General features: G+C 40.3%; 1 protein-coding gene across 4 annotated transcripts; it reads right to left on the bottom strand.

Moving 5' to 3' along the window:
- Positions 1-429: 429 nt before the first annotated feature.
- DCP2 (decapping mRNA 2) lies at positions 430-21,299 on the bottom strand. 4 transcript variants are annotated; one of them, XM_069002635.1, is made up of 11 exons: positions 21,216-21,299; positions 15,725-15,876; positions 13,968-14,095; positions 13,444-13,542; positions 11,773-11,925; positions 10,073-10,185; positions 9,858-9,965; positions 9,019-9,142; positions 8,321-8,428; positions 6,571-6,622; positions 430-5,900 (listed from the first exon to the last, which is right to left on the bottom strand). In XM_069002635.1, exons 1-11 carry the CDS (start codon positions 21,266-21,268, stop codon positions 5,737-5,739), a joined length of 1,254 nt encoding a protein of 417 aa, XP_068858736.1. In that variant the 5' UTR covers positions 21,269-21,299; the 3' UTR covers positions 430-5,736. The 4 variants fall into 4 exon arrangements, 3 of the variants coding, with proteins under 3 accessions (XP_068858736.1, XP_068858738.1, XP_068858737.1); XM_069002637.1 differs by lacking the exon at positions 21,216-21,299 and adding an exon at positions 19,961-20,197; XM_069002636.1 differs by lacking the exon at positions 8,321-8,428.
- Positions 21,300-25,287: the final 3,988 nt, after the last annotated feature.

The following is a 25,287-nucleotide window of genomic DNA, read 5'->3' as shown; positions in this document are numbered from 1 at the left end:
ACTCAATATTACATAAATATTCTAAAATCACTGACTGAAGTTCATATACTTCCTTTCTCCAGTATGTATAATTTTAAATTCTTTTTTCCATTGTGTTGAATGGGCTCCTCATCCACCTTTACAACTGACTTTAAAAAATATTCCTTTCCTGGCACTGCCTATAATCACTGCTGCTGACTGGCTTAAGGCAACACATAAACATTCTACAGTGAAAGCACCTGTACCAGCAGCACAGGCTTCACATTTCACAATGACCAGCAATCCTTATATTCATACTTCAGTACTTCAATAAGTTTATTTATAAAGCAATTTCATTTTACAGAGGAAAAAATAACAATACAGAAGAAAATGCCAACTTAGTTGTAGTCTCTTAAATGGTGTGCTTCAGTTTCTGAATCAATTCATAACAAACAAAATCACAATCGTCAGTACAGGTAGTTATCGGTTTTATTTAATATAATTGAAGAGCTGACTAATGCAAACTTTCTTCAAAAGGACATAATGGAAGTTGAATAAAATCTGTAATGATTTTAACCCTTTAGCTGTACGTACTTTCTTCTTAATCAGCACTGATGTGCCACATACACACAGAGGAAAACAGATTGAGTTCTTGAGCTTTAAACAAATGGGAAGACATCACCCTTCATGCATGAGCCATACCACAGATCACTGGCTCCTGTTTTCTGCAAGGCATGCAGTGCTCCCCTGTAAAGTGTCATCGTTTGGAAGCAATACCCACATCTGGGTCCTGGAACATGAACACCAATTGAGCATTCTGCCTGAATTAACAACCCCACACCTTCTTCCGGGGTGGAGAGACAGTCTGTTTTGCTTTTTAATGGTGAAAGTGCCTTGCAAACCCAGCTACACTGCTCCTCGGGGATGAAGTTCAACTTCCATATAGTGCACTGCCATGCAGACACAGTAAAGTTCTGTTGCAAGTATTGGCATGAGAAGTATTTGCTAGGAGTTCTTAATCATGCAGTTTTCCATACTTTTTCTGCATAACAAAATTATGTAACTCACCAGTAAATAAAAATCTCCACAGTTTAGTAATTTTGATCAAACATGCTTAAAAAAATTTGCAAAGTTTTTCTCATCACTGTTGGAAATGTGCCATAGAGAACTCTGTTTGCAGGATGTGTTTTCTTAAAAAGCTATGAATGCCTTATTTTAAAATGATTATTGCTCCAAGAGCTGTAATCATTTTAAAGGCACTGAACTGTAACCCATACTGGAAACAAGAAGCTAGTTCTTTTGATCAACAATATAAATGCTTAGAAATGACAAAATACTCTGTTTTCAATAAAATCCATAGAGACCTTTTCAAATTTAAACATTCTGTACTGTGAAATGTTTACAGTTACTTAAAAGGAAGCACTTTTTTTCCTGGAAGAACTGAAGGAGGACTTGAAGACACTTCTGACTTCCCAGAAGCATCTAGAGCTGAGAACAATTTAAAGATAAGGACTTCTGTAAAGCTGAATTTGTACAAAAAAGTTAAGTCTCAGTGAACCTAACATTTTCAATGGAAAGACAAGTTAAACCCCAAGCATTCTGTTTTATTGTACTGCTACCAATCTGGCATAGTTCCTCTGATACAATCCTGAATATGGCCAGTGTAATTGTTGTTTATGTTGACTTCCTTTTAAGTTCACAACCTACATGAAGAAGTGAAATGCACACACAGCACAAATCCTACTGCATCTATCAGTGCTTACATACGGGATTAAGAACAGTGCAAATACTAGCATTTAGCCTACTTCCATTCTTGAACTACACTATTGCTATAAATGCATAAGAACAAAAACCTATTTTGGAAGTTTCTAAGTCAAATTTACTGTAAAAGCACCTTCAGTTAGTTTGTATAAATTTATCATATCTTAAATAATTTTGGTTGTTTCAAAAGCTGAAATACTGTAATAACAAAAACAATTTGAAATTATGAAGTCGTGTATAAGCACCAGATTATTTAACATTTACAGTGCAAGACTTAAAATCAGTTTATTTACAGAAATTAAATCAAGAAGAGAGACTATTCTACTAATTCTCAATAACTATGAGCTTCCTAACACATTTAGAATATAACTTCCTAACTTAAAACATGAAGGCACCTGGCTTTACCTCTGGAAGAGAAACCTGTTGCTCAGAATTTGTAACAAAACCCCAGGTATCTGAGGATTAAGCAGCCCACTGACCTCACAACTGGGCAGCCAGTTACCCCTGGAGCAGCAGTGCTGTCTTGCACCACAGGATAGTGGAGTTTGGAGTCTTAATGTAGACTCTTTGCTCTTCACACCATAATGGCATGAGTGCAAAAGCAAATCACAACATTAAGTAAAGGTTGGAAGAACTCTGTTCTTATCTGAACTTACAATCTGAGAGCAAGTATGTTAGAAGTAGCCAGACCCGAAGCCTGCCTTGTTTTCAAAAGTAACTGTTACATCTATACCAGCCGCAGGTAGGTAAAGGAAAAACACTAAGTATTGTTCTCAAATCACCAAATTAGTTCAGGAAGGTTGGAGCACAGCACAGAAGCCTGCAACAGTGATTAGGCCCAAAATTTCATTAGAAACTATTTATGCATGTTTGGTCTAAAGAATTTATATTGTGTTTAAAAATAATACTTTGATTGTGTAATAAATAAAGCTATTTCCCCCTCTCCTTCCCAGAACCACTGTTGCCAGACTTCAAACTGTGCAAGACAGTTACTTTCAAAAGCTGGATGATTGAGTACATCAGGGAGCTGAAGTCAGCAGCACTTCAGTCACTTAACTGGGCAGGCCACTCCTCGGTCCAAGGTCAAAGTATAGAAGCATTCTGAGAAGGAGAGATGCTAAAAACCTCATGCTAAAGCAGGGAGTTGATGTAGTACTAGAAACTGCACACTAGTACCAGATTCCTAGCACAACACAGCTGAAGGTTTTTCTGCTAAATGTTCGTTTACTCTGTAAATTGATTCCAAGAACACTGACCATTAATCTGAATAACCCCTAACATGGCAGCATTCTCAAATTGACAGTGTTTGTTTTTCAAGTATCTCGACACCAGCTCTCGGGTCTGACACACAAACAGTTCCTATTTCCCTGTGTCTAGCTCCTGTAAAGTAAAAACTCACAGAACTAAAGCCTGTATCTCACTTGCTATTTCTTCACTGCTTTATGGAAGATAATGTAAACAGTACTTCTAAACTTAGAAATACAATTATAAAAGGATGATGAAATAAGAACACAAAATATAGTAAACAAAATGTTCACTGCGCAGGGCATGACGGAGCCCACCAAGTGGATCACATGCCACCACACTTACATAGTTTTAGAATAAACCTTACTAAGAAAGCAGAAAGCAATGCTACTACAGGAAATGGTACCCTTATACAAAGAAGTAAGTTATTGCATATTTATCACATTTATTTGCAACTCACATTAAGGCTAGGTTTACTAAAATCATGACCTATGTATAAGCTTCACTTTGGGTTGCTTAATGAAGCAACCAATGTCTCTTATACTAAACCAACCTTTCACTAAGAAGAAAAAAATTACACAGTAAACAGAGGGCAGCCAGCATCTCCTATTCATAGAACATGCTTCAGTTGTTCTAAAGACTTCCTCTTGCCTGGGACAAGACTTCCCAAACAGACGACAGATGCTCCAAGTTCACTGTTTCATCAACATCCCCATTATTTCACAGAGCACTAAATGATCTATAACTAATTTATCTGAAAAGTCAACTTATTTATAAAAAGATTTCCACAGCCTGTTATTTAAGTATGCCTTAGGAGAGTCCTTTTAACTCCACAGGCAGTAGCAGCCTCAGGATATGATACAAACTTCTGCCTCACCATGAGTAAAGGCACTTTTGCTGGGAAATCAACTAAAAAAGCACTAAAGAAGTAACTAAAGATTAGTTTTCACCTGAAGCTGAACAATGTAACCTCCTCCAGCATTATCCTACCTTCTCAATTACTCTTCTTTGTCATTGTATGGCCTTTGGATACATTTAAGAAAAAAAAAGAAAATAAAAGTGAATCAAAGCTAGATTGAGCTATTTCACCATTTGGTCTTGAAAAACAAGGCCCTCAGAACCCTTGTCCTCCAGAAGGAGGAAATGCTGTAGTCCATTTCTCCTGTTGACTGATACAGAAGTTGGACACTCCCATGGCCAAAATTATTACAGCATTAGAGTTCCAAATCACCTGGTGCCAGGCAGGTGAATAAACCAGGAGAAAGTTCTAAAGCTATTTCTGAGCAAAACGCTAGGTAACAGATCAGGTAGGGTAGATGAAGTAGGGTGGTTGAAGGAAGACCATGATTTTGGTTTTGGATGACATATATGAGTTGCATAAAAACTCAGTGCATGTACATACACTACAAGGGCGTAGCTCATTCAACCTATGAAGTTATCAGTCACCTCTATTCTAGAGAAAGGTCCATTTTTAAATCTGGGACATGCTTGCTATCACAAGCTGCTGTGACAAATTATTTCAGTGCATTTCTCTCCACTGCAAAGCACGTGCTCAAAACCCACTGACTTGAAGGTGATGTAACAGCTCATCACCTCAACTCTTACAGGTTTTTTGTTCCTCCCCTCCATCCCCACCCCATCTTTCAGGTTTTTCCTAAGAAAGCACTGTAGCTGAAAATGAGGCTAGATCATTTAAATGCTAACTGCAAGTGCAATTCAATACTACTGGATATATACAGAGCAGATACACTACACAAGAGATCTGAGGACAACAGCACAGAATACAATACTGAACACCCTTGGAATAGTTACTGGAAGCCTGATTAAGCTGTTCAGTGTCACACAATGCCTCTATTATCCATGCACCTGCCTTCCTCCTCAGTGAGATCTACAGAGGCTTATTTACATTCAGTATAAATTCTACACAAGTAACCTCTCACAGACAAGTTTAAGCTTTTCTTCTTTTGCAAGCAGCTGCTTTGTAACTTCTTCTTATGCAGCTGTGGGCAGTGCACAAGAGTTTAGACACTTTGAAGGGCTGAGTTCTACCCAGTTTGAGTGTCGTTATCGAAGACCAAGGAAGAGTAGGTACAAAAAGTCAACATGCTATAGATTTGACTCAAGTACTAGTGATTGCCAGCCAACAAAAACTATCAGTGTTAAGGAGGGAAGGTATGTGGGGCAAACAATCAATACAGAGAAAGGATGACAGGCTGAGGCTAGGTTTGAAATGTGCAACTTGGTTTCAAAATCACTAGGACAGAGGTGTCCTCTGAGAATTAGTTTCATTGCCACTGCTTAATATTGCAATGTCCTACAAAAAAATTACTAACAAGTCCAATAATTTACATCAGAACAATTAAAAGGTTAGCAAGCTGGTACACTCCAACAGTTAAAAAAAAAAGTCAATGACATTCTACAAAACACACGGCAAGTTAAAATAAAAAAAAATTTTAAACCACAAAAAATAAAACACAAAACAAAAAAAGTAAAAAGAATGCCCTCTAATGCACAGCTAGGAACAAGTGAACTGAACATTGGAAAGGTACTTTTGTGGACAAAGGCTAGACTGCATTTAAAGTGCAACACTTGACTATGCCACTCCCATACTGCAAAGAGAACAAACCCTTCCAAACCAGCAGTCAGTCCCTGCATTGCATTTAAAAACAAACAAACAAAACAAAATAAAAAACTCCTGAGAAAGAGTAAGGCTGGATAAGAAACCCCCTCAACTGCAACAGGCAAGTCTGATTCTTATTCCTAAGTTTGCTGTCAGAGGTCAAAACTTTTCATTATGGCATCATGGTCAAACTTGAAACTCAAGAAAGCTCTTGATGAAAAAGCGAATTTGTAATGGCCATTGCATGCCATAGAATGTCCCTCTACATGTTCTGGCAGTGGGTCTTCACTGGAGCAACACATCTTATATGCTGCTTCTGCTTAAAGAGAAAAAAGCATGAAAAATTTTAAATGGATAGTTGCCAATAAAAGTATCAATAACAACACAAAGCCATACCTCAAACATATATTCAATTAATATTTATACCCAAACCTGTATGTTTGGTCATAAACAGAAGAAGAGTCAAACAGCCATATTTACAGGTTGTCTAGAGGCTAGAATAAATCTTAAAAGTCACTGCAATCTGGAAACACTTTCAATAGCCAGTTTTACACATATAATATTGTTTCACGAGCCATTTCTTAGTAAGGAGGAAAAACATCGGCACTATTTTCTGAGCAGTAAGTAAAAAACTGTGTGCACTCTGCTGCAGCTTATTACTAGCAGGACAGAAAGCCTTGAAAAAACACTCAATTACCAGCACTGTGTTGACTCAGACGCTATTTTCCTAAACTAGCTTTTAGTTACTTTTTTACTCAGCCACCTGGTATATCAGTCAGGCTTTATAATTAAGGAGAAAAATTGCAAAACCAACATGAAACAGTATCTTTTCCATTAAAAAACAAACAAAACCTCAGACTACCTTGGAAAAACATGGCTTTATAAGATTTGGTAGCTTGGCATGAGGAAAAACCCTCAACCACCATTATTCGGGTGCCTTCAGCCTGCAGCACAGGGCAGTGGATGAAAATTCTGACTGCACTTGCCTGTTTCAAAGTTATCTTGAAGTCTTCTTGGATTAAGCCTTTTTTCACATTTCTGGTGAAGAGAATGACCATAGATTACACATTTTATGATTAAGAAATGACATTGTATTTTTCAGGGGTATAGTTTAAACATCATCTATCTAAAAGGCATGCTGGTTATATTTGCTTTGACACACCTCATGTATTTTACCTCTAATCCAGCATGAATTCTGTCATGTTACTTTATGTAGCAAGCATACTTCAAGTCCACAAGTCTTTCACAAGCATGCAACCTTTTAACAGTCAACAAAACATTTTTAAAATGCAGACTTTTATGGGAAAATTTTGAGTACTTTCTAACTGCTTTAAGATGGAAGGGTCTTGCATATGATGGTGTGGAATCAAAGTTGTACATGCATAAACCCACTCTTCAATCAGCTTGTCCCAAAAAAGGAAAGGGGAATGTATTTGCAAACATGCTGCTACTGCCAATTAAATTAACATGCTTTAGAGACACAAACTTAGAACTCTCCAGGGAAAAGTTGTTTTAGGCGGAGGTATTGCTGCTGTACACAAGTACAGAAAAAACATGGCCCTGTGCACTCTCTGCAAATTAAGAGTTTCCTGGCCTTCAAATTACATCAGAAAATTATCACTGGGACACAAAATATTGAAACTTCAAAAGACTGACAATCATGAAAACACAAGTGAAACAGAGAAAGAGAAATATTTAGAAATGTCTGTGAAGAACCTACAAAGTAACTGTGAGGCATTAACAATTCCACTTGTTTCCATGAAGATCTACAGATTACCATTACAGTTTTCCCTATCCATCCAAATTTCTGGCCAGTAAATTCTTTCTTCTACACTCAGATTCAAACATAACTAATCATTTCTTGCTGCAGTGAGGATTTTACAGGATGAATTTATGGTTTCTGTATGTTTACATGAATAAGAGAAAGAAGGCAATAACCACAAGCCAGAATGGGAAGAATCTAGTTTAAAGCCTGTAAACAAGAAGAACTAAAGCCTGGACAAGCCAGCTGAGCTGCATGGAGAACTGGGGGCTCACTGCTGCACAAGAGCCAACAAAGTATACAGAAGAGCCATAAAAACAGGGAATCAAAAGAACATTCTATTATAAAAGGGAGCACAGCCCAGTGAATCTTCTCCCATTGAGAGGAACTGGACCAACACAATTAGTTACTGCAAAGGAATGTAACAAGCAAAGTGTGTGATACTGGAATTTACAAACTCCTGTAAACAGCTGTACTGTATGATTAAAAAATTATATGAGATTCTGGCATCCAAGCCAAGTCTGCATCTCAAAGTTTTTGCTACAGAGAAGGGAAATAATAAGCATTTGCACTACCACGTTTTAAGTGGTGCATAACAAAACCCCATGCTTACAGTAAGACATCATACATGAATAAATAAGACATGTACTACACTGAGTTATTACTGCACACTACAGAAGGCTTTTACATGACTGGAAGCTGGAAAGCTTCAGGACTGTGTACTGAAGCAGCTGACAAATTTTCAACTAGCATTACTTTTAAAATGCAAACTTTGAAACTTAGTATGCTTGTCTATAGATGTGTATGCATACAAGGTAAGATATGTTACACATCTACAAACACGTATCAAATACTCTGATCAAATATACTCTTGATAGATATGCACTCTACTTTGTTTCAGCAGGACATTGTCCTGGACATTTGTTAAGCACTACTGGAACTTACTAATGACACAGCCACTGCATGTTTCTTACCAAGGTATGGTTTTGCTTAACTGGTTGACTGTGCAGTCCATTTGTTCGCTTCTTTTGGCTGGAAGCGTCTTGATTTTGCTTTCTGCCATTGTTCCTCAGGCTCTGACTCTAATGTTAAGTCCAAAATAAGTAGAGGGAAGAGTTTAAATGGCAGAATTGGACATCATTGCACTGACACTTCCTACTTCCTAACTAAAACTTCCCTCCAAGTAACTTCAAAATATGTGAACAGCTTCTTCTGCAGACAAACTAAAGCCCACTGAAATTAACCAAACATATATTCAAGCCACAGAGCCATCAGATGTTATTCATTCTTACACTATGACAGAATTATTTTACAATAAATTCAGTTAAGTGAGTTCCCATGCAGTGATGCAGATATACTGTGGCCCAGGTATTGCTGCTGTAAGTACAAAAATACAGAAAAAACATGGTGTTATCTCACTAGAGATAATACCAAAATGGCAAGTACTAATTACTATCTGTACATGAAACAACACAATTACTACCTGATACCACCACCTCTAGTGTGAGATAAATCAGAGGATTCCCAAGAGTATTCCCCCATTCCATGCTTCTATTTTTGCATACTGTGGTGATGAAATTCACTATTTTTGTCCTAGAGAGGAAACCTGTATGAACAAAGACATCTGTTTTAAATAGTCTAGATACATATGTTTGCCTAAGAAACAACCTACCTTTATTTTCAAAACTTCAGACACCTCAGGATGATTATATGGCTTCTGTGGCTGTTTTGGCTTCACCCACTGCTCTCCTGAAAAGCCATCTGTAAACACCTGTTGACTACAGTGAAGTTTGGATCTAGTACAAAACAAAGACAGTTTACAACAGAACTTCAGATCTACTGACAGCAGAAGACAAACAGGAAAGATTTTTCCACTTTTTGAGAACAATCTGGAAGACAAGCTTAAGTAACCTAGTATGGAAACTCTAATAATGCTCACTGCCATTTGTATTCTCCACAGACAAAAGGCCAAGTCCACATTAACATCTGTCCTGTTGTTCTCAGTGTTGGTGTTGCCCTGGCTCAAAATACTGGAGCTCTTTCACAGGGACTACAGGTTTTAAGGTTTGCTCTACCCCTTCTCACTCAGCTGAATCTAAAGCCAGCAGCACTTGTTCCCCTACTGATCCCCACAGGTTTTATCTAGCTAGCCACTTCTTAGAGTACTTTACAGTCCTACTGTAGAGAGCCCTACTTTTCCTGTACAGAAGTGCCAAAAATATTGAACTTGAAACAGTGGAAGTTATCTACTTGCTTTAGCTTCTGGTTTTTTTGATTCCCACAGACAGGACTGAGGAAATAATCTCAGTTCTGTCACCTGTGTATCATGACATTAATTAAGTTCTCACCTTATTTATCCTATGATATAAGTCTACATTTGTATGTTTTTTTATTAACCTATTCTATGACTGGAACATGAATACTTGGAGAAAGAGAAAAGGACAAGCAGCTTTGTATGACCAGTTTTTTATAAGAAAGAACATAGAGGTGTTAAACTGACCTGGTTCTTACCTAGCTTTTTCCAAGTTGGGCTTAGAGGGTGTGCTCCCTGAAGACGAAAAACCATTGTCGCTGTCTGAGGAGTCTCCATTCCTTCGGGAAATCCACTCCCTCAATGGCCTGTGAACAAGGAGAAGTACAACAAGATCTACTTACCAAAACAAATCTAAAGAAATTTAAGTTTTCTGAAAGACCTTGGCCTAGCATTTGCCTCATCTCAAACATACCTGATGAAGGGAATTGCCATAAAAAATTTGTTAGGTGCCAAACCCAGCTTGGACTTCGGGGTCATGTCATTTCTATGGCATGGTAATTTGTCGATGGAAAACCACTCAATATTCTAGAAAGACAAGAAATAAAATCAAAATACCCTCTCTTGCAGCCTTAGCAGAATGTTACAAATGTGTATCAGCCACAATTATTTCCCTTAATTAAAAAATTACCATGGAAGACTTAAATTAACGGGCCACAACATCGTTTTTCACAAAAGGTTAATTAACTCTTCCGACTGCCACTACAGTAGCAGATGGTACAGCACAAACTCATTGCATGAAATCGCACCTAAAATATGAAAGGTATTAAATCAGCAACTAAATTCTGAGTAAGAGTTTCATAAACAAACCAACCAAACCACTGCACAAGGAATGCCATAAATAAATGTACAGACTTTTAAAAGTTTTCAGTAACTTTTTACTTAAAATGCCATCAATACTGGACCACCAATACACATTTAGAAGTTAAAAGGGTGTTTAGTTTGACAGCAAGTTTCAAGTTTTGTTATAAAAGAAAAAAACCATAGGGATAGGAAAGGACTTGTGTTACTGTTAATACATTATAGTTTTAATAGTTAAATAGTATACTTTGCAGACTGGGGACCAAAATCAGGAATTCTGACCACAGACAGCGTAGAAGAATCCACATGAGATCTTCTATCACAGAATCTACTCCCAAAGCCCCAGGTCCAGACAAGATGCAAATTATAGAAATAAGTTACAAACTGAACAAGTTTTCAATATAGTTCTACAGGGAATACAAAACCAGCCTGCCTGGCTGCATTAGATCAGATGAAGACAAAGCTTCAAAACTCTGTCACTGCACGAACTCCTCAACATTCCCACGCATAGAGTCACTGTTCTACAAAGGGGAATATTTACTGTACATTTTAAAAAAACCCTCAAATGTCATTTTATTTCATGTTTTGAAAAACAGGTCTCTAATGCAAAAAATTAAGTCCTGTCCAGTCAACTACTTTCCCTATTTAGAAAGCAAGATGCCCAGTTCGGTGACACCATCTGCATGGAAATATAGCTGTTTTAAACTGAATGCCGTACAAGAAAAAAAATATTCGAAGACTACAGATACTGGGGACAAAGGTTCCAAAGTGTTGCTACCTGAGCCTTTGCCTTTCCCTTTCACAATACCTTTTAAAAGCCTAATGGTACACAATACACCCAAAACAGTCCCCTTTTTCTGTCCCCTTCCTAACCTCCTCCTTAAAATATACTATTTTTTAAATCTGGACTTTTATTAGCCATAAAAGAGAGAAAACAACCCTTAGTTTGTCCTTCTGATATGCAGGCTTTTGCATATCCCCAATTAATTACAACTTGATAGTATATAGTTACATATGTATCTGTAACTAGGAATAATATGAAACTATTAATATATACACCACTATGAGAAAAGAAGAGGAGAATTACATTTTGGCAGCATGCTCTATTGTGTTTTCATGATGAATGGAGATGTCAGACAGATGGTCAAGTATCAGACTTGCAGGTGAGCTGCAAGAAGTCAGCACAAAACCCTACAATGCAGAGATGCCACTGGTACCTAGCATTTGAGGTGTTCATTGTGCTTAGTGGGTTCATTACTTTACACACTTCTGGCTATGCAAAGTTCCTATAGATTCAAACAAGGTAATACATACCCGAATTTCCCTTCTAGTTTTGGGGTAGAATTTTGTGTTCTTGGGAACTCCTGGGATGATGTACAGCCGTGCTAACTGATCATTAATTCGCAGCTCAATGTAGTCCTCTTTGCAGATATAATCTTTTATGTCAAACCCAGTTTCTTCAAACACCTGAAAAGTAGTTAGATGAAATTAGTGTCTGTGTATTCAGAGTTATCCTTTCACAACCTGTTAGCACAAGCAAAGGAATGACTGTTTTTCAGATATATCCATGAAAGCTGCTGAGAAAAACAAGCCTTTACACATAGATGTTTAGAAACAGAAAAAGTATCTACATGCTTTATATTTCTCTAAGGCAGCAGACCTGTCATGCAAGTTGAAACAACTCTATTACACCTTCATATAGCAATTTATTAATATGGATGAGGTTAGTCCTCCTCAACTTCTGAAATACTATTGAACTGTGTAGACACTGCCAAGTGAAGACCTCTCCAGTTAGACTTTACACAGATGCAGCTTATGGTTTCAGACCTGTGCTGACTTCAGTGAAAGCAGTTGAAAGACTTATTTCAGATACTAGAGACATCCCAATTCCTGGCCACAGGTAAGCCTTGAAGAATTTGTCAGTCTATGCACAATAACAATCTAATTTGATGGAAAAAAGATCATAGCAACAGTGCTGTTCACTAGTGAAATCTAAATCAATTTTTCAAATTAACACCACCATCAGAAGATTTTTTTTCCCCACTATAACTGTGCCCCCTTTAATGCTTTTGCTGGCATAACTTGAAGTAAAGAGGAAAACATACTTCATGTCATTCCTTCTTGAAGCAGCTATGTCTAGTTCATCCTTGGCAGGTATATTTCAAACAAACAAACAAACAAAAAAAAAAAAAGCCAAACCAAAACCCCGTGCTTTCTCAAGTACTGATTCAATCCAATTGAAGAACACTAAATGCATCATACTACTTTCCCTCACCTTAATTTTCTCTCTCAAACACTTGGGATGTATTATGTTGAATGAACACTGAGTTTGTACCAGTAATACTCTTTTACAGGCCATTTTTAATATGTAGCTTCACTACATATCTAGGTCTCCAGGAGCAATAAATACCACAGATCATTTTATTTTTCAGATTTTATTTGCCACATACATTGATTCTTGTTCCTGCATAACTGAAAAATAGAAAAGTAAAGTTCTTCACAATTTTTACATAAAATTCTACAGCCTCCAACTCAGCTCCTTAGCCTCTTTATACAGACCAGTGTACATAGGCTAAATTCCCATTCCTCACTTTTTTACAGTTATGGTGACCCTTGAAATTAATATGCCAAAAGCCATAAATTACGTAAGACTTTCCAAGCCCCATGAGTAATACCTAAAAGTAAATTCACAGTTCAGCAGAGAACTTTAAAAATAGTATGCACTTCATTTAGCACATTAGTGCAAAACAATTTGAAACATAAAGCAGTTTGGTTTTTTTTAATTATGTGTAGCCTTAACCTTAATTACTATTCTGGAAATCAGAAAGGCATCAGAAGGTACATAAGAAGATGACTGCAAGAACAGACTATTTATTCATGTGATTTCAATAAAGAGATTACTTAAGTAAAGTGCCTTTTCATCCAACACATACATCCTGATTTCAGCAAAATTTCCCTTATCTTAAAGGAGTTGATATAACTTACCTCTCTAGCAGCACAGTCATGAGGTGCTTCTTCTTTATTTACTTTCCCTTTTGGAAATCCCCAACCAGATTTTGCTAAATAGCCCTGAACCAAAAGAACCTACAAAATACAAGGGAATGCAACTGTCACACATGCAGGTGTTCTACCCAATTTTATTAAATGTCTTCCCTCCACCATCCCCTTGTTCTCCAAAAGGATACCTTAGCCTGAAGGAAGGAAACCATTAGGTTTGCTGTGTTCTAGCAAGAACTGTGAATTTTCTTATTGAATCATGTAACTCAGAATAAAAAAATAAAAAAATAAAAAAAAAAACTGAGAAGGAAAGCAAGCAGAAATGTGTTTACTGTCTCACATATTGTATTTCTGTACACAGACACCAATATGAAGTAACTGTCAGATCTCTGTAAATCTGACAGTGAATGTAAATTTCTCCAGAAGAAAAATGTAAACAACAAAGAATTACTTCTGCCAGCATATGCCATCCGTCCCTCTAGACAGTCCTTCACAACTATTTCCATACTTACATTTTCAAGTGTCTCATCAAGAATAATTGCACCATAGGTTGGCACTCCCATTTTGTATTCTTTCCACTCAACTAAAACCTTTTGTACATCTTCACCTTGAGGCAGTAAAAAAGGGCAATGATTGAAGAGTATAGCAGCATGTTAAGGAAGATAAACTCAAGCCAGTTCCAAATCACATACTGAATACAAAAGATATTCACTCAAAATTTAGAATAAACATTCCCTCCCCTAAGTGCTTCCAAGATATATTCTTTTGGAAGTAAAAAATATTATGAATAATCAATTACCAAACACTAAAAGTCGGAGCACATCAAGTAATTTGGCAATTCCTATACAAACCAATTTAAAAAAATGAAAAAAAAAAAGAAGACAAGAAAAAAGATTGCACTAGTTTGAAGGAAGGTCTCCCTAATTCTGAAAAAAAGTAACCCTGTAACAGTTACTCTGAGTATGTATTATTTGTAAACACATTTTCTTAGCTTTGAATGAGCAACACAGAAAAAAATTCAGTTCCCTGTGCTTGAAATAACTGGGAGTAAATTTTTCCCACAAACATTTGTTAAGATTATGGCACAGAATCCTATCTTCAGTATTTATGATGCAAGAAAATTTATTTTGAAAGGCATACAGTTAACAGAAATCTAAATTCTAATACATTTTATCAAAACTCGCCATGCAGAGAAAACATAAGCAACCTCTGTAACTCTAAAATTTTGAGAGAAAATCTGCAAATCCTTACTAAAAGTATTAATATTATATATTACACATATTACACTACCAATAAAGAATACTCCACAGCAGAATACTTAAAAATATGACACTGCAGAAGTAATATTAGCGGCAAATATGGGCTAGAAAGGGATAGATGTAATGAACATATAACATCTATTACGCTGCATTTTTTCTGCACTGCCTACAATTACTAGGAGACTTTTGCTTGTCTGAAAATACATTTATTATTAAAAGCATATATAAAATAACAGCATAACACCAACCAACAGAATATTACCATATTTTTACAGTTTACTGTTAAAATAAAAGCTGTGGTATTTTGAAGTAGATCTATATTATGAAACTAACAGAGATAAGTATGTTATGTAGTGAAACCATAGATAATACTATTCTCAAAGTTAGAAGCAATATTCCAATCTCTCATTAATAACATATGGGAAAAGGTTAAAACTAAAACACTTGCTGGATGAAAGCCAGGAAGTTTTCTCTAGCAAGGACTAGATAGTACACATTCCAGCAGCCCTTGCAAACAACAAAAAAAGCAGAGGCCAACCATTTGAATTCAGTAAAAATGCATCCTCTACCCCACAAGCAGAGACTTCCAACAAATGCATACCACTGCCCATGGGGGAACACATACTACCTTCAACTACTTCAACATTTAGGTCACTATTTACTTGAAACTTAATTAAACTGTGGAGTTCAGTTTGAAGAGCCCCAATAGCTCATCCTTGAAACCTACCTAGCATGCCAAGTGCAACCATGAGGAAAAATCCTCAAACATCAGAAACTGACGTTTTCCATAGTTCTGTAGCAGTCCAAGAAGAAGTAGTCCAGAACCACTCTTTTGTGGGTGCCACAAAATTATGGAAGCAGTGAATTCAGTAACATCACATACCTAGCAATACTAACTTTTAATCATTAACACATGAATTGACATTATCATACTATGAAATATCGTTAACAACATTCAGTTTGCACTTTACCACTGAGACAGAAAATAATCACAGTAATAAAAAGGATATCAGCTTTAGCAAAGTCTCTTATCCCACACTGAGGTAATCCTGGTGTGTTTTGCATGTAGAAATCCAAATAAAACCAATGGGCAAGTTCAATCTGAAAACACACTCTGATTGCATTGTCTCTCTCTTCACTTGGAATGTGCAAAATAAATCGGCTGCCGGGAAAGAAAAAGAGGAAGATTAGCCAAATCTATTATTAAATACAGCTAACAATAAAAACATTGCAACATTACACTTCTTAATACATTAGCACATACCAGCAGATCACCAGATCCTCCTCATGTTCCACTGGGACAGTAAAAAGTTTTCACAAAGTAAAACACAACTTTTAAAGTCAAGAAAGAAAATGGATTATGATGTTCTTTCAGAAACATCAATTACACTACGCTAAGTACATTAACTGTTGTGAAAACATGGAGCGTGAAGACAACCTACTTAAATGGCTGTATTACAAAAAAAATGAAAGCATTTTTACAAGTCCATTAAAGAACATCTGCAAATTCTGATAAGAGATTTCAGTGCATTTTTTTTTTTTTAGGATATAAGTTAAACATAGTTACGTATTTTCACTTAACACCACAGTAAACTAATAATTTATGTAGATTTTAAAATTCAATATGATCCTGCTAATTTTCTCAGTCTGAAACAGAACATGGACAATTGGGTTATTTGTCAAGTGTACTTAATGCTTTAGTCCAGATACAGAATCACTGAGATAAAAGTTTAAGCAGCACCATGTGATAGCTCATTTTACTTCAGCAGAAGATTTATTTATTTTTTTATATTAAAAGCAGAACTTCTTTTTTAGAAATTTAAGGTCATACACCCCACTAAACTTAAATCATATGACGTAGATCTTTTGCATTCAGCTCCTGAGTGCCACCACCTAAATTCCAAAAGTGCATAATACCATTGCTCAAACCAGAAATACTGTATCTTTACTTGAAACCTGACAAGTATGAATTGTTATAGGATCTCAGAACTGGTTGTCTCTCCGAGGCACTCTGGCCAAGGACAGAGGCAGAAGGTCACTGGTGCAATCACACGCTTGACACTCTCCAGGCTCACAGGCACATTCACAGCTCCCCCAAGTACCAGCACAGGTCTCCCTTTCCACCCAACAGCCCTGCCCAGATCCCAGACCACCACACCCATCACACAGGTCCCTGCCCCGCCACATGGTCCTGTTTGAAGTTTGCTAGTGAGCAGACATGCACAACAGGTCTGGGGAAGACGCTTGTTCCCCCACCAACCCAGCACATGGGCTGTGACCCACAGCACAGCCCTGTTGCAGCTGCCAGTGCTCTGCCTCTCACTCACACCATATTCCCCACAGAAGCTGGTTTCCAGGACACTCATCATTGCCACCCCAGACACCGGGACCTGAGACCCCCCCCTCCCTTGTGAGTGGCTGGCACTGTGATCTGCTCCCTCACTCCAGTAGCTGACACCTCACTCACACACAGCTGCCAGCAGCAGCTGGCACTTCATCCTTGCAGCACACATAGACAGGGAGTAGAGAGTGGAATTACCCAATAAAGAAAAAATAGAGAAAAAATAAACATTTACTAAGAAAATGTCTGATATGACACTCTGTGACACTTGGGCAGAAGGCTCAGACAGAGAAGTGCACCAATTTGCCCAATTTTACAACCCACCTCTTTTATACCCTTTCCTACCTATCCTTACTTTGTCCCTCCCTGCTTTCCTTTTCCTGTGGCACTCCTCCCAGTCCAGTGGGATACCCTCACGTTTAAAGCCCTACCAGATGCAAAGGCCAGGCTGAGTGATGCCTGTGGTTTCTTGGCAGCTCATCAATTAGCGCAATTAACAGGTTTGTTTCTTGTCACTGTGTCCACTTCCGATTTCTTAGGTCTGTGTCTACATATTTTTTCATTCTGATTTCCTCAGTTCTTCCCTGTTTTCCAGGAGCTGGTCCTTACTCAGATAAACTTGCTGGAATGAACATTCCTATACCCCCCTCATCAATCATTGGCCAGGTTTAGTTTTCACCACCACACTCCTTATCATTCCTCTGTTGGGTCTGTAGCCTTCTATGCTTTATTCACAGATTTCTCATCTTCTTACCCAATTTTCATACTGAAAAAGGTCCTCGGACAGATAGATACCTTTAAAGACCTTGGCAGGCTTGAGAGGGGGCCTGTATGAAACTCATGACATTCAACAAGGCCAAGTACAAGGTCCTATGCCTGGGTTGGGACAATCCCAAACACAACATAAACACAGGCTGGGCAGAGAGTGGATGGAGAGCAGCTCTGGGGAGGAGGATTTGGGGTGTTGGTTGGATGAGAATCTTGACATGAGCTGATGCTGTGAGCTCCCAGCCCATTCCTTTGATGGAACACAGTGTGCATAGCAGCTTGAGGGAGGTGATTCTCACCCTCTACTCTGCTCTGGTGAGACCTCACCTGAAGTGCTGTGTCCAGCTACTGGAACCCAAATAAAAGAGGATGGGGACCTGCTGGAGCAAGTCTTCATTGAGGCCTTCCAGGACCTAAAGGGAGCTACGAGAGAGCTGGACAGGGGCTTTTTACAAGGACATGTTGTGACAGGACAAGAGGGAATGGCTTTAAAGAGGAAAATGGGCAGGTTTAGATAATAGGAAAAACTTCCTCACTGTGAGCATGGTGAGGCACTAGAACACATTGCCCAGAGAAGTTATGGATGCCCTGCTCCTGGAAGTGTTCTGGAGCAACCTGGTCTAGAAGGTATCCCTGCTCACGGCATGGCAGGGGGAGCTGGGATAAGATGATCTTTAAGGTCCCTTCAACTCAAAGCATTCTATGATTCTCTGATTCTCCCTTGCATAAATAACCCCATTCACTTCAACATTTTACCACTTCCCAATTTTCAGTTGGCAATACCACTCCCAATTTCTTTTGAAGGCTTTAATCTGAGTGCTGAAAAGATCCCTTACCTCTAAATATCGCTGTAACTAAAAGATGATAAAAACTTAAAAGTCTATTTTACATCTAGTTGATGATATTTTCTTGCCCCAGAACTGCAGATGAACGCAAATCTAAAGAAAAAAAATGCAGTAGTATCAAAGAGCAGTAAGAACATGCCAGGCACTAGGCTTAGAGAACAAGAGCAAAGCCAAGTACAATGCTACTTATTAATCAAAAAGTTAACTTCTAAGTTACTTGGAGTGACTGAAATGCTAACAACAGGCATCTCTAGGTTGTTCTAGGTGCAGGTGCCAGGTCCTGGCGGTGAGGGGCTTATGCTGGACACACTGTGGAACACAGCTGAAGGCAGCAGCTGAGATGGTGGTGCCTCTAGGGAAGTGTATTCAGGGACAAAAATACCAGACAGGCAGAGGAAGTGAAAAAAAGCATGAAACAGCAGGGAATGACCATGAAAGATCATGAAACAACAGTACAAACACCAGCGTTGGAGAAGGGGGTAGAGGAGATGTCCACCCTACAGCCTGTGGAGGATCACATGCTGGATGGAGCAGAGGGATATGTCCTGAAGGAGCCTCAGCCCACTGAAGTGATCCCACACTGGAGCAGGGGCAAAGAGTAAGAGGGAAGGAGCAGCAGAGAGGATGTGTTACGAACTGACCACAACTCCCATTCCACATCCCCCTGAGCTATTCACAGGAGAGGAGGTAGAGGAGCAGGGAATGAAGGGATGAAGCTGACATGAAGTTTCCCTGGGAGGAACAATGATGTAGAAATAGCTGTTGTTCAAATGTTTTTTGAAGAGGGGGAGTTTGTGGCTAAGCGAGCATCTGGCTACTGAGCTAGATGAACCAATCACAGTCCTGAAGTCAAAAGATGGGGTAACAGCACTTGTTTATAAGACAAAGAGAGTATTAAGAAGCTGCAAAACCTACATTAACTCTCTGCACCTCCACTTCTTTACACAGTAAAGGACAACTCTGTAGCACAAGGCAGCATGACAGAAACTGACATGGATATCTGAGACTTGTTATTTAACAATACCCAGTAACTGAGTAGGAAAAATCACTTGTCACTTTCTACCAAAATTCCCACTAATATCATATACAGGTTGAAGAATGTAGGAAATTACAGATAATTTTATAACCCATTGTAACATTACCACAATTATAATATAAAACAACATTTTGAAGCTAGAAGGTGACAGTATCTCAAAGAAACACAGTAAGATAGTGGGACTGACCCTATTACAATATAAGATTCAAATACTCATGTGCCCTTCTATCAGTCACCCCATGGAAGTGATACTAACAGGCGGTATCAGTTTTGTAATCACTGCAATTCCCCTCTGGATTTTCTGAAGAAGTCTTAAACCCTGTGTCATATGTGAGCAGGGATCTGAAAGGCAAGTTCCTCTCTCTGCAGGGAGCCCAAAGGAGACACAATGGCAACACAAGCATGCTTCAGAGGCCAGATCTAGGAAATTGAAAATTTACATGCCTATCACAAACTCTGACTCTTGCATTAAGTGCAAAACAATACCAAGCAGAGCAGTTCTACTTCTTCTTCCTGTGGTATTCTCTAAATATTCTCACTCATTTGAAACTTCTAAATATTTTCACTCATTTGAAAACCGTAATTACAGTAAGTGGTGTATCTTTCCTCTTCAGTAACCTTTCCCTCTTTTACATAAATACGTCATAAGAAGTCCCTCGAAGGTGGTAAGACAGAAGGATGATTTCACGCCAAATATCACATGCAGTTTGTGTCATCACATTCTGGGGATGACAGACAAATTACAGAGTTTGAAGGGCTGCACCACAGATGATCAGAGGTTGAGACCATAACGGGAAAATGCAACTCCCCCTTTCAAGAACACAGAATCCATGCTTTATGAAAATTCAAACGCAAAGCCCCTGGAACAAGAAAAGTATTTGACTGTGAAAGAAGCGACAAGCAGGAGAGGGGCAGTTTCAGACCGAAGGGTGTCCCTGTGGCTCTTCCCTTTCCGTCCGCTGGCACGTTCCCTTCCAGCCGAAGTAACTCAGAAGGGACTCCCTGCCACCCCTTCCAAATGAAACCAGACCTCCGGGCAGCAAGTACCACATCAGTGCTCGGCTACACGTCACGCCAGCCCCACGCTCCCAGCTCTTCTTTCACCTGCGCAAACATCGCTGACGCAGTTTTACCTTTTCCGGCCCAAACCCCGCAAGAAATCCCTACAATGTTCTCTCACTTCCCCCGCGCACTCGGCTCCTGGCCAGCCGCCGGAGCAGCCCCACACCAGGTCCAGAGGGTGCCCCGGGCAGCCTTCCCGCCCTTCCAGGACGGATTCCATCGGGAGGGCGGAGCCTCGGGCACGGGGGAAACGGAGCGAGCCCCTTCCTTCCGCTTCCCGGCCGCCGCGGGACGGCCGAAGCCGCCCCTCGGCCCGGGTGGCCTCGCACCCCCTCAGTGTCCCGAGCATCCCGGGCCCCGCGGCGCACCGAGCGGAGGCAGGCGCCCTCCCCGCCCTCCGGCAGCAGCGGAACGGCAGCGCCGGGGCTGCCCCTGCCCCACGGCCATACCTGCATAGGTCGTCCAGGACGCTGCTGGGGATCTCGGCCCGTTTGGTCTCCATGGGGAAGCGCGGCTCATCCCGACGCGGCGGAGGCCGGGGCGCAGGGAAGCGGCGGGGCGGGGCCGCGCTGCGGGGAGGCGGTGGAGCGGCGGCTCCCAGGGCCAATGGGCGCGCGCCGCCGGCGGAGCGGCGGCCAATGGGGCGGGGCGTAGGGCGGGACCGGAGCGCTCAGGTGATCGCGGGCGGCCAATGGGGGACGCGGGGCGGGGTTGCTGCGAGCGCGCTGATAACGCCGCGCGCCGCGACGCGGGACGGGACACCGTGCGGCTGAGAAAGAGGGAGGGGACCCTAACTCTGCCCGGCCCTAAGGAGGCACAGCTGGGGTGCTGTGTCCAGCTCTGGGCTCCTCAGCACAGAGACAAGACGCCATGGGAATGGGTGCAGCAGAAGCCGTGACGATGATGATGGTGTGGAGCATCTCTGCCTTGTGAGAAGAGGCAGCGGGAGCTGGGCATGTTTGGTCTGGAGAAGACTGAGAGGGGATCTCATTAACGCATATAAATATCTCCAAGGCGGGTGCCAACAGATGCTAACAGACTCTTTTCGGTGATACCCAGCGACAGGACGAGGAGCGATGGCCATAAACTAAAACACAAGAAGTTCCACCGCAATATGAGGAAGAACTTCTTCACGCTGAGGGGTGGCAGAGCTCTGGAACCGCTGCCCAGGGGAGGTCGTGGAGTCTCCCCCTCTGGAGACATTCAAACCCACCTGGACTCATTCCTGTGTCACCTGCTCCAGGTGACCATGCCCTGGTGGCGGGGAGATTGGAGGGGATCATCTCCGAGCGGGAGCAATTCGGTGATTCTGACTCCGGGTGGCATTCCCCGAGGAGCCTCCCTGCCGGCAGAGGGTATCGCTGCTCTCTCCGCGGCAGCTGCTGCTGGCATTGCAGCCTCTGATTTCAATTAGCAGCGAGTATTTAATGCACTTACCCTCCTGTTCTTCCCCTCCCCTTCCTCGCCAAACTGCGTGAGCTCCCTCTGGCTGCCCTTTCCCTCAGCGGGATCGGGGAGAGAACCAGCAAAATGAGAAAACTCGTTGGTTGAGATAAAGACTAAATTGTCCTAAGTTAGTAGTATTGCCTATTAAACTATAGGGAATGCAAAAGCTGCACACACAATAAAGCAAAACAATAAATTAATTCACTGTTTCCCATGACCAGGCAGGTGTTCAGCCATCTCTAGAACAGGGCTCCATCATGCGTAACAGTGACTTGGGGAGACAAATGCCATCACTCTGAATGTCCCCCCTTTTCTTCTCCCCACAGCTTTGTATCCTGATAATGATGCTATGTGGTATGGAATATAATCAACACTGTTTTCAGCACAAATCCAAAGAGCTCAATACTAGCTAAAGAAAATTAACTCTGCCTCAGCCAAGACCAGTACACAGAAACACCAGTCCAGCATTACCCTGAAGACACAAGAAGTGTGTTCATTCACAACTCAGTGATTGACTGTTAGGCATAGAAGTTGAGAGATGTATCTTTTGCCTCCTTTCCAAAGTTATAACAAAGAACAGGTGACTCCATGGTAGCTCCAGAAGTATAAGGGAAGGGCATTCAGCCAGCTATGGAAAGAGCAATATTGTAAGGAGACTGGAGCCCAGTCTTAGTAGGAGCAGCGTATTTACAGATACTGGTGCCTCGCTCGTAAGCAAACTCCACAAAGTGGTATTTGATAGTGACATTTGCTCCACTCCCTTTATTGCTGTGATGTTTGAGGTGATGGGTGGATCACTTTAACATTGACTTACAGAAGTACTTTGGTTGAGAAAGTAAAGTCCACTATGTCTAGACAGAGGAACACCTGGAAGGGTCCAAGTGCAAATTGATCAATCCCGTTGCTCAGAGATCCAAAAAATTCAGTTTTTACCAGGAAGAGTAGATGTAGGAGGTTCTTTAAAAGTTGTATGATCTGGATTATTTCAGGTATCAGGATATTCTTGCTGTTACTGTTTTTCCCTGCTCTGCTACATTCACAAACTGCGCCCATGCCCCAGTCCCCATCGCCCATGTGGATTTGGTACCAGGAACTCCTACAATTAATAAAGAGGAAAAAAGTGGCTTAGAAAATGCACTTTGACATCTCATGCCATCTATGGTACTTTTATCCCTTTCATGGTTTCTGAAAAATACCCAATGATACAATGAAGAAGCAAATATGTCAAATATTACCTAAGTTACAAATCACCCTTCGATAACACAACTCCTTAACATAAGAGAAGTGTACTACCTGAAGAACATAAAGAAAGTTTGTGGACAGTGTTCCAGGACGGGAGAGAGGAGAGACAATGTTTGAGCATTTCTGCTTGCTCTGTTTTGGAGACATTGCTGGAAGACTAGGTTAGCCAGAACATGGACATAAGAAAAAATATGTTCATAAGTAGGATTTGGAGCTGCGTATCATTGTAGTTTCTTTTTCTTGATTGAGTTTCTCATTTCTTTGGTAAACTAAGATGCACTCCTTTCACCCATTAGCTCACAGAAAGCAAACTGAGTTAAAGTTGACACATTCAGGTTATATTTCCCTAATGATAAATCCTCCAGAGAACTTGCATGCACTGGTGGCAAAGTTGGAAATAGCTCTTGTCAAGCTCCAAGGGCAATTAGGAGAGTAGGAAGGCCAGGCGTAACACTGAGAAGCTTACCACACCACCTCACAGCTCCAAGCAGTGTGCAGAATCACCCAATGATGTAGTCAAACTGGTTTTTAATCACTGCTTATCAGCCAGCCTTGGCAGTCAGAAAGGCAACAATAAGGTATTTGGAAAAGAATGTTGTTGTCTGTTTGCACTGGGTAAGGAGAGAAGGTGGCAGAAAATAAAAAAAGGGCCAGCCATTTGCACATTCAGAAAGGGATCTCAGAAGAGGAGCTGGATTGCACAGGACAAGCAGCACCTAAGGATGGAGAAAGTTTTGCTTGGAGCTCACCAAAGTGAGAATTGCATTGGCTGTGAGGACACTCTCAGATGCCAAGAACTCAATAAACATTTATTTGCAGCTTATGTGAATTAAAATAAAGACTGAGGCAGAGGCTGGAGAGTCTGCAATCAAGAGATAGCAGACTTCAGCTTGCCTAAGTCATCAGAAAAAGGCATCAGTTCCACTCAGCCCTTCAACATATTCTATACTAAAATCTCCAACAAAGGATGGAGGTAGCAGGTAAGTGGACTGAAAAGCAATACCTTCTGTAAGTAGTATGAGCTTGGCAACCTCAGTTGCTCCAAGTTGGTATTTTGGGTCAAGTTTGCATATAAGGAGACAATGCAAGCACTACTCCCCTGCTTTGCTCCGTGTGTTACATGGTGAAAGAGGTGAGTGAAGAGCTGGCACAGACCATCAGGAGGATGGTGGATATACTATAGAACCAATACCATATAACCCACATGGAGGAATATAAACACTTAAAATACTTTGAAGCAAGTTTTAGGTATAGAAAATTGCCCACACAGAAGTTAATGACAACTTAGGCTTAAATCTGTGTTCATCTCAGTTCCCTGATTGTAAAGGGAAGAGAACAATAAAGATCTGGAAATAATCTGGAAGGATTTTTATTAAGTGAGAAGCACCATAGAAAGGGCTGCACTTGTGGTGATGCACAAGACATTATAATAAGATGCATTCAGTAGTAGATTTGGATGAAGTATGGTACCTAAACCCTGGAGAGGTTCTCTGAACCTTGCAGAGGACGGAGGAAACACAGATAAAAAGATAAGCCAGTGATCATTGGTTACTTTTGTGGTGAGCCTGTTCAGAAAACTCTGTGCTGGGCTTTTCTTAACATTACAGTGCTTTCCTCAAATAATTTATGATCTAAAAGTTTGCAGGTAATCATTAATTTAATGGCAATAACATGTATATTGTTTTACATACATGACAGCACATGCTATAGGTCAAGACAGCAGGGTTTGTTTAGGCAACACTGATCTCAAACAGGCTTAACCAGCTGGTCCAAGTAACACACACATCCCTTGGGTGTGATCATCCACTCAAACTCCAAGTCAAGCAGACTGCT

This window comes from Aphelocoma coerulescens (genome assembly GCF_041296385.1).
Source record: "Aphelocoma coerulescens isolate FSJ_1873_10779 chromosome Z unlocalized genomic scaffold, UR_Acoe_1.0 ChrZ_unloc_scaf_1, whole genome shotgun sequence".
NCBI lineage: Eukaryota > Metazoa > Chordata > Aves > Passeriformes > Corvidae > Aphelocoma > Aphelocoma coerulescens.
This window is presented reverse-complemented; position numbering and strand designations above follow the sequence as displayed.